This window comes from Pelobates fuscus, chromosome 2, assembly GCF_036172605.1.
Source record: "Pelobates fuscus isolate aPelFus1 chromosome 2, aPelFus1.pri, whole genome shotgun sequence".
In the NCBI taxonomy this organism is placed as follows: Eukaryota; Metazoa; Chordata; class Amphibia; order Anura; family Pelobatidae; genus Pelobates; species Pelobates fuscus.
This window is the reverse complement of record NC_086318.1, coordinates 5,567,926-5,582,374: the sequence shown is the minus strand read 5'-3', so window position 1 is coordinate 5,582,374 and position 14,449 is coordinate 5,567,926. Positions and strand designations below refer to the sequence as shown.

General features: G+C 46.6%; 1 protein-coding gene across 3 annotated transcripts in view; it reads right to left on the bottom strand.

Moving 5' to 3' along the window:
• The window catches only part of DTNB (dystrobrevin beta), a 261,550-nt gene that overhangs the window by 239,141 nt on the left and 7,960 nt on the right, over positions 1 to 14,449 (bottom strand). For all 3 annotated transcript variants that reach the window (XM_063441890.1, XM_063441891.1, XM_063441892.1), the window contains exons 2-3: positions 2,536 to 2,616; positions 1,830 to 2,043 (exon numbers count right to left, since the gene is read on the bottom strand). In XM_063441890.1, the coding sequence (XP_063297960.1) occupies positions 1,830 to 2,043; positions 2,536 to 2,616 (295 nt within the window). The remainder of the gene's footprint in view (positions 1 to 1,829; positions 2,044 to 2,535; positions 2,617 to 14,449) is intronic.

The window sequence follows — 14,449 nt, the reverse complement described above, 5'->3', positions numbered from 1 at the left end:
GTAGGTCCCCCCCCCCTAATTGTTTTATTAGGGCCCCCACCCACCGCGCAGGGGTGGGGGCCGGGGGGGAGGACAATAGGCCCCCCCCCCTTATTGTTTTATTAGGGCCCCTACCCACCACTCGGGGGTGGGGGCCGGGGGGGAGGACAGTAGGTCCCCCCCATCTTTAACCCCCGCGCAGGGAGGGGGTGTTTATTAGGTTTTTTTTGGGGGGGGGGGGTTTTACAGACATGCCCCTACTCGCGATATAGCGAGTAGGGGCATATTATTTACTAATACTAAGTAATCTTTACTTAGTATTAGTAAATGTGGCTGAAAGACCAATTCAGGTCTTTCAGCCTTTTAGTAGATAGCTCCCTGATACCGTGGGAATTAGGGAGTTATCTACTAAGCGGCTGCAAGATGCAGCCGCCGCAATGAATAGGATCGGAGTTTCATTCATTAGAATGAAATTCCGATACGATCAAAGTACCGAATTGCATCCTAACACCAATGGAGAAACTCTTCTCATTCTGTTAGGATGCAATTCGGCAGTTTTGCCGGCGTTCTGTCTAAGTGACAGGACGTTCGGCAATACTGACAGGAAGCATTGTGGGAACAGGGAGGAAAGCTAGGGATCATGGGAAAATTGCTCTGACCAGCGGAAATGAAGCACTGGTCAGAGCTGGTCAAGCGGAGGAATCCTCCATAAGACAAAGAGTCCCTACTTTGTCTTATGATTTTAAAGAAAACTAAAGAAGACAGGAAGAAAAGAATAACAGATCCCGAGAGAGGGGGAGAAGAGGAAGAGATTGAGGAAAGGTAAGTTCGGCATGACAGTGCCGCTTTAAAGTCTAGGGGAACTTGTGTAGATAAATCAATCATTTTAAAAGCTTACCCAAAAAAGCCATAATTAGTGCTATTTAATCCTCCACGTTTCTCATTGTGCTTTCACACTCCACCACCTCTACATTGTAAGCTCATTCGAACAGGATCGTCATTAAACTCTTCCTTTAAACACTTGTAATAATTTCTCTTTTTATATTTCCACATTGGAATTTTACAGCGCTGCAGCATATGTTGGTGCTATAGCAAAGGAAGGAGTCCTTTCATGACACCCGTCGGCTAGCTTTGTTCGATAACAGATTGATCACTGACCCTCCTCTGTCACTCCGTGTAAGAGGTCAATTACATTTCAGAATCTCACATGAGCCACAATGATTATTGGGTTATTCACTAAAAAGAGAATTCAAGGTGAATTTCAAATTTAAAAGGACAGCTTTATTCTAATCAAGTAGTTTTAATGTATCGATCATGCCCCATGCAGTCTCACTGCCCAAATCTCTTCCATTTAGGAGTTAAATCACTTTGTTTATACAGCCCGAGTCACGCCTTCCTGCAGGTGACTTACACAGCCTTCCTAAACACATCCTGTAAAGTCAGTCTAATCTTATATTTATAATGTATTTTTGCACAGTTTGTTTAATTTAGAATTTCTTATATTCTGCTTTGTAAATTACATGCTAGAGTGGGCAGCAGCCTCCTGTTTATGATTAAAGTTAAATTTACAGAGCAGAAGATAAAAACGTCTATAGTACATTATCATCTGATTGAAAATGGAACCATTTTGTTTTTATGGCAAAAAAATTAGCAGAATTAAGATGGTGCCAAATATGCACAGATTAAATATTAGCCAGCCCAGAACTCAGCCCAGGTTATGGTGCTTGGAGCACCCTTTAATAAGGAACGCTATTTAGTCTCCCCATGGTCACATATCAGGACGTTAACCACTAGATAGATTCATCGTTGTATGAAATCACAGGATGTCGATTCCAATTCTTCACACACACCTGTCATAGGCAGCTATCATGAAGTTGAGCAGAAGGCTGATAGACTGGTCGACGCTGATCTGGTGTGTGGATGGAAGGCGTTTGTTCAGCTGGTAGTAGATCGAGGAGATAATGGTTTCTAGTCTGGACACGTTGATCTCGGTGTTGTGATCCAGTGTATTAAGGCCATTGTCACGGAAGGCTTCAATCATATTCCAGATGTCGACCAGATGTACTAAGATACAAACAAACAATCTATAACTAATAACAGAGAGTGGTCCCATGATCATCAGCCCCCATGGCATCCCTGATACCTAGCGTCTGAGTTTATCCAGTCCCGTCTTATCCTGCTTCCAGAAGTTATATCAGCTGGATGCAAGTCTTTTATTTTATTATTCCATTAGGAGACCCTTAACCTGTTGTAGTGGTTATGGTGCTAGCAGGCCACTGGCGCCATCCTGTGATTCTGCGTCACACAGTATACTAGGAGCACACAGAGTGTGAGCTGACAAGCACAGCCTATCAACGTCTTCCAAATATAGTCAAAACTGACCATTCTAATGCTGATTTCAGACTTGAGTGAGGGTTGTGCCGCATACCAGGGGCCCCAAAGGGGACACAGCCTGCACTCTACTTGGACAATAACCACTACAGTTCAAACCGTGAAGCTCCAATTAATCACTAAACATTATTTATCACAAAATATGAAATATAAAACCAAACTTACAGTTGCATCTTTTCTGCACAAATCTAAGCTTGCATGCGGTCCGATACGTGGAAAGTCTAATGAGGTCAAAGTTCTCAGCTCCTAGAACAGATTTGGATACATAGTATGTTATGTGCTTTCCAGTTACATGTTTACAGATATGTATAGATTCATTTTAAACGGCAGTGTTTACATTACGGCAAGTAACACCACTAGGGGCAGTCACTCGGCCACTAGAGGTGCTTCCTGTGCCAGAGCTGCACAATGGGCAGCACCTACGTTCAGCGTCTCCACACTTTGCATGCAGACGCAGATCGCTCCCCATAGAGACGCATTGATTTAACGCAGCGTCTCCACACTCTGCATGCAGACGCAGATCGCTCCCCATAGAGACGCATTGATTTAATGCAACGTCTCCACACTCTGCATGCAGACGCAGATCGCTCCCAATAGAGACGCATTGATTTAATGCAGCGTCTCCACACTCTGCATGCAGGCGCAGATCGCTCCCCAAAGAGACGCATTGATTTAATGCAACGTCTCCACACTCTGCATGCAGACGCAGATCGCTCCCAATAGAGACGCATTGATTTAATGCAGCGTCTCCACACTCTGCATGCAGATGCAGATCGCTCCCCATAGAGACGCATTGATTTAACGCAGCGTCTCCACACTCTGCATGCAGACGCAGATCGCTCCCCATAGAGACGCATTGATTTAACGCAGCGTCTCCACACTCTGCATGCAGACGCAGATCGCTCCCCATAGAGACGCATTGATTTAATGCAACGTCTCCACACTCTGCATGCAGACGCAGATCGCTCCCAATAGAGACGCATTGATTTAATGCAGCGTCTCCACACTCTGCATGCAGGCGCAGATCGCTCCCCAAAGAGACGCATTGATTTAATGCAACGTCTCCACACTCTGCATGCAGACGCAGATCGCTCCCAATAGAGACGCATTGATTTAATGCAGCGTCTCCACACTCTGCATGCAGATGCAGATCGCTCCCCATAGAGACGCATTGATTTAACGCAGCGTCTCCACACTCTGCATGCAGACGCAGATCGCTCCCCATAGAGACGCATTGATTTAAAGCAGCGTCTCCACACTCTGCATGCAGACGCAGATCGCTCCCCATAGAGACGCATTGATTTAATGCAGCATCTCCACACTCTGCATGCAGACGCAGATCACTCCCCGTAGAGACGCATTGATTTAATGCTGCGTCTCCACACTCTGCATGCAGACCCAGATCGCTCCCAATAGAGACGCATTGATTTAATGCAGCGTATCCACACTCTGCATGCAGACGCAGATCGCTCCCCATAGAGACGCATTGATTTAATGCAACGTCTCCACACTCTGCATGCAGACGCAGATCGCTCCCAATAGAGACGCACTGATTTAATGCAGCGTCTCCACACTCTGCATGCAGGCGCAGATCGCTCCCCAAGAGACGCATTGATTTAATGCAACGTCTCCACACTCTGCATGCAGACCCAGATCGCTCCCAATAGAGACGCATTGATTTAATGCAGCGTCTCCACACTCTGCATGCAGACGCAGATCGCTCCCCATAGAGACGCATTAATTTAATGCAGCGTCTCCACACACTGCATGCAGACGCAGATCGGTCCCCATAGAGATGCATTGATTTAATGCAACGTCTCCACACTCTGCATGCAGACGCAGATCGCTCCCCATAGAGACGCATTGATTTAATGCAGCGTCTCCACACTCTGCATGCAGACGCAGATCGCTCCCAATAGAGACGCATTGATTTAATGCAGCGTATCCACACTCTGCATGAAGACGCAGATCGCTCCCCATAGAGACGCATTGATTTAATGCAACGTCTCCACACTCTGCATGCAGATGCAGATCGCTCCCAATAGAGACGCATTGATTTAATGCAGCGTCTCCACACTCTGCATGCAGGCGCAGATCGCTCCCCAAAGAGACGCATTGATTTAATGCAACGTCTCCACACTCTGCATGCAGACCCAGATCGCTCCCAATAGAGACGCATTGATTTAATCCAGCGTCTCCACACTCTGCATGCAGACGCAGATCGCTCCCCATAGAGACGCATTGATTTAATGCAGCGTCTCCACACTCTGCATGCAGACGCAGATCGCTCCCCATAGAGACGCATTGATTTAACGCAGCGTCTCCACACTCTGCATGCAGACGCAGATCGCTCCCCATAGAGACGCATTGATTTAATGCAACGTCTCCACACTCTGCATGCAGACGCAGATCGCTCCCAATAGAGACGCACTGATTTAATGCAGCGTCTCCACACTCTGCATGCAGGCGCAGATCGCTCCCCAAGAGACGCATTGATTTAATGCAACGTCTCCACACTCTGCATGCAGACCCAGATCGCTCCCAATAGAGACGCATTGATTTAATGCAGCGTCTCCACACTCTGCATGCAGACGCAGATCGCTCCCCATAGAGACGCATTAATTTAATGCAGCGTCTCCACACACTGCATGCAGACGCAGATCGGTCCCCATAGAGACGCATTGATTTAATGCAGCGTCTCCACACTCTGCATGCAGACGCAGATCGCTCCCCATAGAGACGCATTGATTTAATGCAGCGTCTCCACACTCTGCATGCAGACGCAGATCGCTCCCAATAGAGACGCATTGATTTAATGCAGCGTATCCACACTCTGCATGAAGACGCAGATCGCTCCCCATAGAGACGCATTGATTTAATGCAACGTCTCCACACTCTGCATGCAGATGCAGATCGCTCCCAATAGAGACGCATTGATTTAATGCAGCGTCTCCACACTCTGCATGCAGGCGCAGATCGCTCCCCAAAGAGACGCATTGATTTAATGCAACGTCTCCACACTCTGCATGCAGACCCAGATCGCTCCCAATAGAGACGCATTGATTTAATCCAGCGTCTCCACACTCTGCATGCAGACGCAGATCGCTCCCCATAGAGACGCATTGATTTAATGCAGCGTCTCCACACTCTGCATGCAGACGCAGATCGCTCCCCATAGAGACGCATTGATTTAACGCAGCGTCTCCACACTCTGCATGCAGACGCAGATCGCTCCCCATAGAGACGCATTGATTTAATGCAGCGTCTCCACACACTGCATGCAGACGCAGATCGCTCCCCATAGAGACGCATTGATTTAATGCAGCGTCTCCACACTCTGCATGCAGACGCAGATCGCTCCCCATAGAGACGAATTGATTTAATGCAGCGTACCCACACTCTGCATGCAGACGCAGATCGCTCCCCATAGAGATGCATTGATTTAATGCAGCGTCTCCACACTCTGCATGCAGACGCAGATCGCTCCCCATAGAGACACATTGATTTAATGCAGCGTCTCCACACTCTGCATGCAGACGCAGATCGCTCCCAATAGAGACGCATTGATTTAATGCAGCGTCTCCACACTCTGCATGCAGGCGCAGATCGCTCCCCAAAGAGACGCATTGATTTAATGCAACGTCTCCACACTCTGCATGCAGACGCAGATCGCTCCCAATAGAGACGCATTGATTTAATGCAGCGTCTCCACACTCTGCATGCAGATGCAGATCGCTCCCCATAGAGACGCATTGATTTAATCCAGCGTCTCCACACTCTGCATGCAGACGCAGATCGCTCCCCATAGAGACGCATTGATTTAATGCAGCGTCTCCACACTCTGCATGCAGACGCAGATCGCTCCCCATAGAGACGCATTGATTTAATGCAGCGTCTCCACACACTGCATGCAGACGCAGATCGCTCCCCAAAGAGACGCATTGATTTAATGCAACGTCTCCACACTCTGCATGCAGACCCAGATCGCTCCCAATAGAGACGCATTGATTTAATCCAGCGTCTCCACACTCTGCATGCAGACGCAGATCGCTCCCCATAGAGACGCATTGATTTAATGCAGCGTCTCCACAATAGAGACGCATTGATTTAATGCAGCGTCTCCACACTCTGCATGCAGGCGCAGATCGCTCCCCAAAGAGACGCATTGATTTAATGCAACGTCTCCACACTCTGCATGCAGACCCAGATCGCTCCCAATAGAGACGCATTGATTTAATCCAGCGTCTCCACACTCTGCATGCAGACGCAGATCGCTCCCCATAGAGACGCATTGATTTAATGCAGCGTCTCCACACTCTGCATGCAGACGCAGATCGCTCCCCATAGAGACGCATTGATTTAACGCAGCGTCTCCACACTCTGCATGCAGACGCAGATCGCTCCCCATAGAGACGCATTGATTTAATGCAGCGTCTCCACACACTGCATGCAGACGCAGATCGCTCCCCATAGAGACGCATTGATTTAATGCAGCGTCTCCACACTCTGCATGCAGACGCAGATCGCTCCCCATAGAGACGAATTGATTTAATGCAGCGTCTCCACACTCTGCATGCAGACGCAGATCGCTCCCCATAGAGATGCATTGATTTAATGCAGCGTCTCCACACTCTGCATGCAGACGCAGATCGCTCCCCATAGAGACACATTGATTTAATGCAGCGTCTCCACACTCTGCATGCAGACGCAGATCGCTCCCAATAGAGACGCATTGATTTAATGCAGCGTCTCCACACTCTGCATGCAGGCGCAGATCGCTCCCCAAAGAGACGCATTGATTTAATGCAACGTCTCCACACTCTGCATGCAGACGCAGATCGCTCCCAATAGAGACGCATTGATTTAATGCAGCGTCTCCACACTCTGCATGCAGATGCAGATCGCTCCCCATAGAGACGCATTGATTTAACGCAGTGTCTCCACACTCTGCATGCAGACGCAGATCCCTCCCCATAGAGACGCATTGATTTAACGCAGCGTCTCCACACTCTGCATGCAGACGCAGATCGCTTCCCCTAGGGACGCATTGATTTTATGCAGCGTCTCCACACTCTGCATGCAGACGCAGATCACTCCCCGTAGAGACGCATTGATTTAATGCAGCGTCTCCACACTCTGCATGCAGACCCAGATCGCTCCCAATAGAGACGCATTGATTTAATGCAGCGTATCCACACTCTGCATGCAGACGCAGATCGCTCCCCATAGAGACGCATTGATTTAATGCAACGTCTCCACACTCTGCATGCAGACACAGATCGCTCCCAATAGAGACGCACTGATTTAATGCAGCGTCTCCACACTCTGCATGCAGGCGCAGATCGCTCCCCAAGAGACGCATTGATTTAATGCAACGTCTCCACACTCTGCATGCAGACCCAGATCGCTCCCAATAGAGACGCATTGATTTAATGCAGCGTCTCCACACTCTGCATGCAGACGCAGATCGCTCCCCATAGAGACGCATTGATTTAATGCAGCGTCTCCACACACTGCATGCAGACGCAGATCGGTCCCCATAGAGACGCATTGATTTAATGCAGCGTCTCCACACTCTGCATGCAGACGCAGATCGCTCCCCATAGAGACGCATTGATTTAATGCAGCGTCTCCACACTCTGCATGCAGACGCAGATCGCTCCCAATAGAGACGCATTGATTTAATGCAGCGTATCCCCACTCTGCATGAAGACGCAGATCGCTCCCCATAGAGACGCTTTGATTTAATGCAACGTCTCCACACTCTGCATGCAGATGCAGATCGCTCCCAATAGAGACGCATTGATTTAATGCAGCGTCTCCACACTCTGCATGCAGGCGCAGATCGCTCCCCAAAGAGACGCATTGATTTAATGCAACGTCTCCACACTCTGCATGCAGACCCAGATCGCTCCCAATAGAGACGCATTGATTTAATCCAGCGTCTCCACACTCTGCATGCAGACGCAGATCGCTCCCCATAGAGACGCATTGATTTAATGCAGCGTCTCCACACTCTGCATGCAGACGCAGATCGCTCCCCATAGAGATGCATTGATTTAATGCACTGCTATGAGGAGATGCTGATTGATGCAGCGAGGGATTTTGCTGGGAATGCACATTAGCCTCTCAATAATTCGCTAAATAGATCCCAGCACGGTGGTGGGGCCAGGCCGGAGGGGGACAGTCAACTAAACAGCCACTTCAGGACTATAGTGTCAGAAATACATGTTTGGTTCATTACTCTATAGTGTTCCTTTAATGCTTCATTTTCTGTTTCATAAAAGGATGTGTTTTACGGCTTACGGCCGGAATAATTACCTGTATTTACTTTTAATATTGCACGCTCAACTTTATATAGCTTTTAGAAGGAAAAAAAAACCTTTTGCAGCATTCTGGGCCTCACGTGGTTAACTGTATTGCGTTATGGGATGTCGCAGTTCAAGAACGTACAGTACTGACAGAACCCAAATTGAACTGGTAGAACAGTATTCTGAAAAGCAGACCACGGACAGGCGATGACCCTCCCGCTCTACTCAGGTGGATTAATGAGGGCGGAAGTAAGAGGGGAAACAGATAGCTGGAGGGCGGATTTCTGTTTTTATACTGAGATTAGGGAGCGGTTACGATAACGGGGTTAGTAGTAGCAGTTACAGGCACACTAACGTCCAATAAAGTCTTTAGCTAACTGAAGAGGTTTACGGGTTAATGGTCTTTCTCTGAAGGATTAAAAAAGTGAGAATTTCAAGGTAAATCCAAACTTTCAGAAATCTCCTAGGTAGTTCCTCGCAGCTGCCAAACTTGCATCAATGCTGCAATATGAGGAACATTAGTAGCAGATCTGTGTGTCAATGCTTACCTATAAGTGTAGAAGGGAGATAGGAGGCTCTCCTGGAGCCGGAATAAAAGGCCAATTTAATAGTTTTTCATTATGAAACGAGAGCTGGGGCAGTAATCTAAACACACTAAGGTCCACTCCAGAAAAAAATTAAATATTAAAAATATAAAAAAAAAATAATAATAATATTAGAATACTCAGGGAACCCAGCAGCTCACACTGGAGGGGGTAATTAACCAAACCCCCAATATCTTTTACACTAAAGGGATACGGACATTACAATGTAACTGCTGTCTGTAGAATACTCAGGGAACCCAGCAGCTCACACTGGAGGGGGTAATTAACCAAACCCCCCAATATCTTTTACACTAAAGGGATACGGACATTACAATGTAACTGCTGTCTGTAGAATACTCAGGGAACACAGCAGCTCACACTGGAGGGGGCAATTAACCAAACCCCCCAATATCTTTTACACTAAAGGGATACGGACATTACAATGTAACTGCTGTCTGTAGAATACTCAGGGAACACAGCAGCTCACACTGGAGGGGGAAATTAACCAAACTCCCCAATATCTTTTACACTAAAGGGATACGGACATTACAATGTAACTGCTGTCTGTAGAATACTCAGGGAACCCAGCAGCTCACACTGGAGGGGGAAATTAACCAAACTCCCCAATATCTTTTACACTAAAGGGATACGGACATTACAATGTAACTGCTGTCTGTAGAATACTCAGGGAACCCAGCAGCTCACACTGGAGGGGGTAATTAACCAAACCCCCAATATCTTTTACACTAAAGGGATCCAGACATTACAATGTAACTGCTGTCTGTAGAATACTCAGGGAACGCAGCAGCTCACACTGGAGGGGGCAATTAACCAAACCCCCCAATATCTTTTACACTAAAGAGATACGGACATTACAATGTAACTGCTGTCTGTAGAATACTCAGGGAACCCAGCAGCTCACACTGGAGGGGGTAATTAACCAAACCCCCAATATCTTTTACACTAAAGGGATACGGACATTACAATGTAACTGCTGTCTGTAGAATACTCAGGGAACACAGCAGCTCACACTGGAGGGGGAAATTAACCAAACTCCCCAATATCTTTTACACTAAAGGGATACGGACATTACAATGTAACTGCTGTCTGTAGAATACTCAGGGAACACAGCAGCTCACACTGGAGGGGGCAATTAACCAAACCCCCAATATCTTTTACACTAAAGGGATACGGACATTACAATGTAACTGCTGTCTGTAGAATACTCAGGGAACACAGCAGCTCACACTGGAGGGGGAAATTAACCAAACTCCCCAATATCTTTTACACTAAAGGGATACGGACATTACAATGTAACTGCTGTCTGTAGAATACTCAGGGAACACAGCAGCTCACACTGGAGGGGGCAATTAACCAAACCCCCTAATATCTTTTACACTAAAGGGATACGGACATTACAATGTAACTGCTGTCTGTAGAATACTCAGGGAACACAGCAGCTCACACTGGAGGGGGTAATTAACCAAACCCCCTAATATCTTTTACACTAAAGGGATACGGACATTACAATGTAACTGCTGTCTGTAGAATACTCAGGGAACACAGCAGCTCACACTGGAGGGGGTAATTAACCAAACCCCCCAATATCTTTTACACTAAAGGGATACGGACATTACAATGTAACTGCTGTCTGTAGAATACTCAGGGAACACAGCAGCTCACACTGGAGGGGGTAATTAACCAAACCCCCCAATATCTTTTACACTAAAGGGATACGGACATTACAATGTAACTGCTGTCTGTAGAATACTCAGGGAACACAGCAGCTCACACTGGAGGGGGCAATTAACCAAACCCCCAATATCTTTTACACTATAGGGATACGGACATTACAATGTAACTGCTGTCTGTAGAATACTCAGGGAACACAGCAGCTCACACTGGAGGGGGTAATTAACCAAACCCCCCAATATCTTTTACACTAAAGGGATACGGACATTACAATGTAACTGCTGTCTGTAGAATACTCAGGGAACACAGCAGCTCACACTGGAGGGGGTAATTAACCAAACCCCCCAATATCTTTTACACTAAAGGGATACGGACATTACAATGTAACTGCTGTCTGTAGAATACTCAGGGAACACAGCAGCTCACACTGGAGGGGGTAATTAACCAAACCCCCCAATATCTTTTACACTAAAGGGATACGGACATTACAATGTAACTGCTGTCTGTAGAATACTCAGGGAACACAGCAGCTCACACTGGAGGGGGCAATTAACCAAACCCCCAATATCTTTTACACTATAGGGATACGGACATTACAATGTAACTGCTGTCTGTAGAATACTCAGGGAACACAGCAGCTCACACTGGAGGGGGTAATTAACCAAACCCCCCAATATCTTTTACACTAAAGGGATACGGACATTACAATGTAACTGCTGTCTGTAGAATACTCAGGGAACACAGCAGCTCACACTGGAGGGGGTAATTAACCAAACCCCCCAATATCTTTTACACTAAAGGGATACGGACATTACAATGTAACTGCTGTCTGTAGAATACTCAGGGAACACAGCAGCTCACACTGGAGGGGGCAATTAACCAAACCCCCAATATCTTTTACACTATAGGGATACGGACATTACAATGTAACTGCTGTCTGTAGAATACTCAGGGAACACAGCAGCTCACACTGGAGGGGGCAATTAACCAAACCCCCAATATCTTTTACACTAAAGGGATACGGACATTACAATGTAACTGCTGTCTGTAGAATACTCAGGGATCCCAGCAGCTCACACTGGAGGGGGTAATTAACCAAACCCCCCAATATCTCTTACACTAAAGGGATACGGACATTACAATGTAACTGCTGTCTGTAGAATACTCAGGGAACACAGCAGCTCACACTGGAGGGGGCAATTAACCAAACCACCCCAATATCTTTTACACTAAAGGGATACGGACATTACAATGTAACTGCTGTCTGTAGAATACTCAGGGAACACAGCAGCTCACACTGGAGGGGGTAATTAACCAAACCCCCCAATATCTTTTACACTAAAGGGATACGGACATTACAATGTAACTGCTGTCTGTAGAATACTCAGGGAACACAGCAGCTCACACTGGAGGGGGCAATTAACCAAACCACCCCAATATCTTTTACACTAAAGGGATACGGACATTACAATGTAACTGCTGTCTGTAGAATACTCAGGGAACACAGCAGCTCACACTGGAGGGGGTAATTAACCAAACCCCCCAATATCTTTTACACTAAAGGGATACGGACATTACAATGTAACTGCTGTCTGTAGAATACTCAGGGAACACAGCAGCTCACACTGGAGGGGGTAATTAACCAAACCCCCCAATATCTTTTACACTAAAGGGATACGGACATTACAATGTAACTGCTGTCTGTAGAATACTCAGGGAACACAGCAGCTCACACTGGAGGGGGTAATTAACCAAACCCCCCAATATCTTTTACACTAAAGGAATACGAACATTACAATGTAACTGCTGTCTGTAGAATACTTAGGGAACCCAGCAGCTCACACTGGAGGTGGTAATTAACCAAACCCCCAATATCTTTTACACTAAAGGGATACGGACATTACAATGTAACTGCTGTCTGTAGAATACTCAGGGATCCCAGCAGCTCACACTGGAGGGGGCAATTAACCAAACCCCCAATATCTTTTACACTAAAGGGATACGGACATTACAATGTAACTGCTGTCTGTAGAATACTCAGGGATCCCAGCAGCTCACACTGGAGGGGGTAATTAACCAAACCCCCAATATCTTTTACACTAAAGGGATACGGACATTACAATGTAACTGCTGTCTGTAGAATACTCAGGGATCCCAGCAGCTCAAACTGGAGGGGGCAATTAACCAAACCCCCAATATCTTTTACACTAAAGGGATACGGACATTACAATGTAACTGCTGTCTGTAGAATACTCAGGGATCCCAGCAGCTCAAACTGGAGGGGGCAATTAACCAAACCCCCAATATCTTTTACACTAAAGGGATACGGACATTACAATGTAACTGCTGTCTGTAGAATACTCAGGGAACACAGCAGCTCACACTGGAGGGGGTAATTAACCAAACCCCCAATATATTTTACACTAAAGGGATACGGACATTACAATGTAACTGCTGTCTGTAGAATACTCAGGGAACACAGCAGCTCACACTGGAGGGGGTAATTAACCAAACCCCCAATATCTTTTACACTAAAGGGATACGGACATTACAATGTAACTGCTGTCTGTAGAATACTCGGGGATCCCAGCAGCTCACACTAGAGGGGGGTAATTAACCAAACCCCCAATATCTTTTACACTAAAGGGATACGGACATTACAATGTAACTGCTGTCTGTAGAATACTCAGGGAACACAGCAGCTCACACTGGAGGGGGTAATTAACCAAACCCCCAATATCTTTTACACTAAAGGGATACGGACATTACAATGTAACAGCTGTCTGTAGAATACTCAGGGAACACAGCAGCTCACACTGGAGGGGGCAATTAACCAAACCCCCCAATATCTTTTACACTAAAGGGATACGGACATTACAATTTAACGGCTGTCTGTAGAATACTCAGGGAACACAGCAGCTCACACTGGAGGGGGTAATTAACCAAACCCCCAATATCTTTTACACTAAAGGGATACGGACATTACAATGTAACTGCTGTCTGTAGAATACTCGGGGATCCCAGCAGCTCACACTAGAGGGGGGTAATTAACCAAACCCCCAATATCTTTTACACTAAAGGGATACGGACATTACAATGTAACTGCTGTCTGTAGAATACTCAGGGAACACAGCAGCTCACACTGGAGGGGGTAATTAACCAAACCCCCAATATCTTTTACACTAAAGGGATACGGACATTACAATGTAACTGCTGTCTGTAGAATACTCGGGGATCCCAGCAGCTCACACTAGAGGGGGGTAATTAACCAAACCCCCAATATCTTTTACACTAAAGGGATACGGACATTACAATGTAACTGCTGTCTGTAGAATACTCAGGGAACACAGCAGCTCACACTGGAGGGGGTAATTAACCAAACCCCCAATATCTTTTACACTAAAGGGATACGGACATTACAATGTAACTGCTGTCTGTAGAATACTCGGGGATCCCAGCAGCTCACACTAGAGGGGGGTAATTAACCAACTC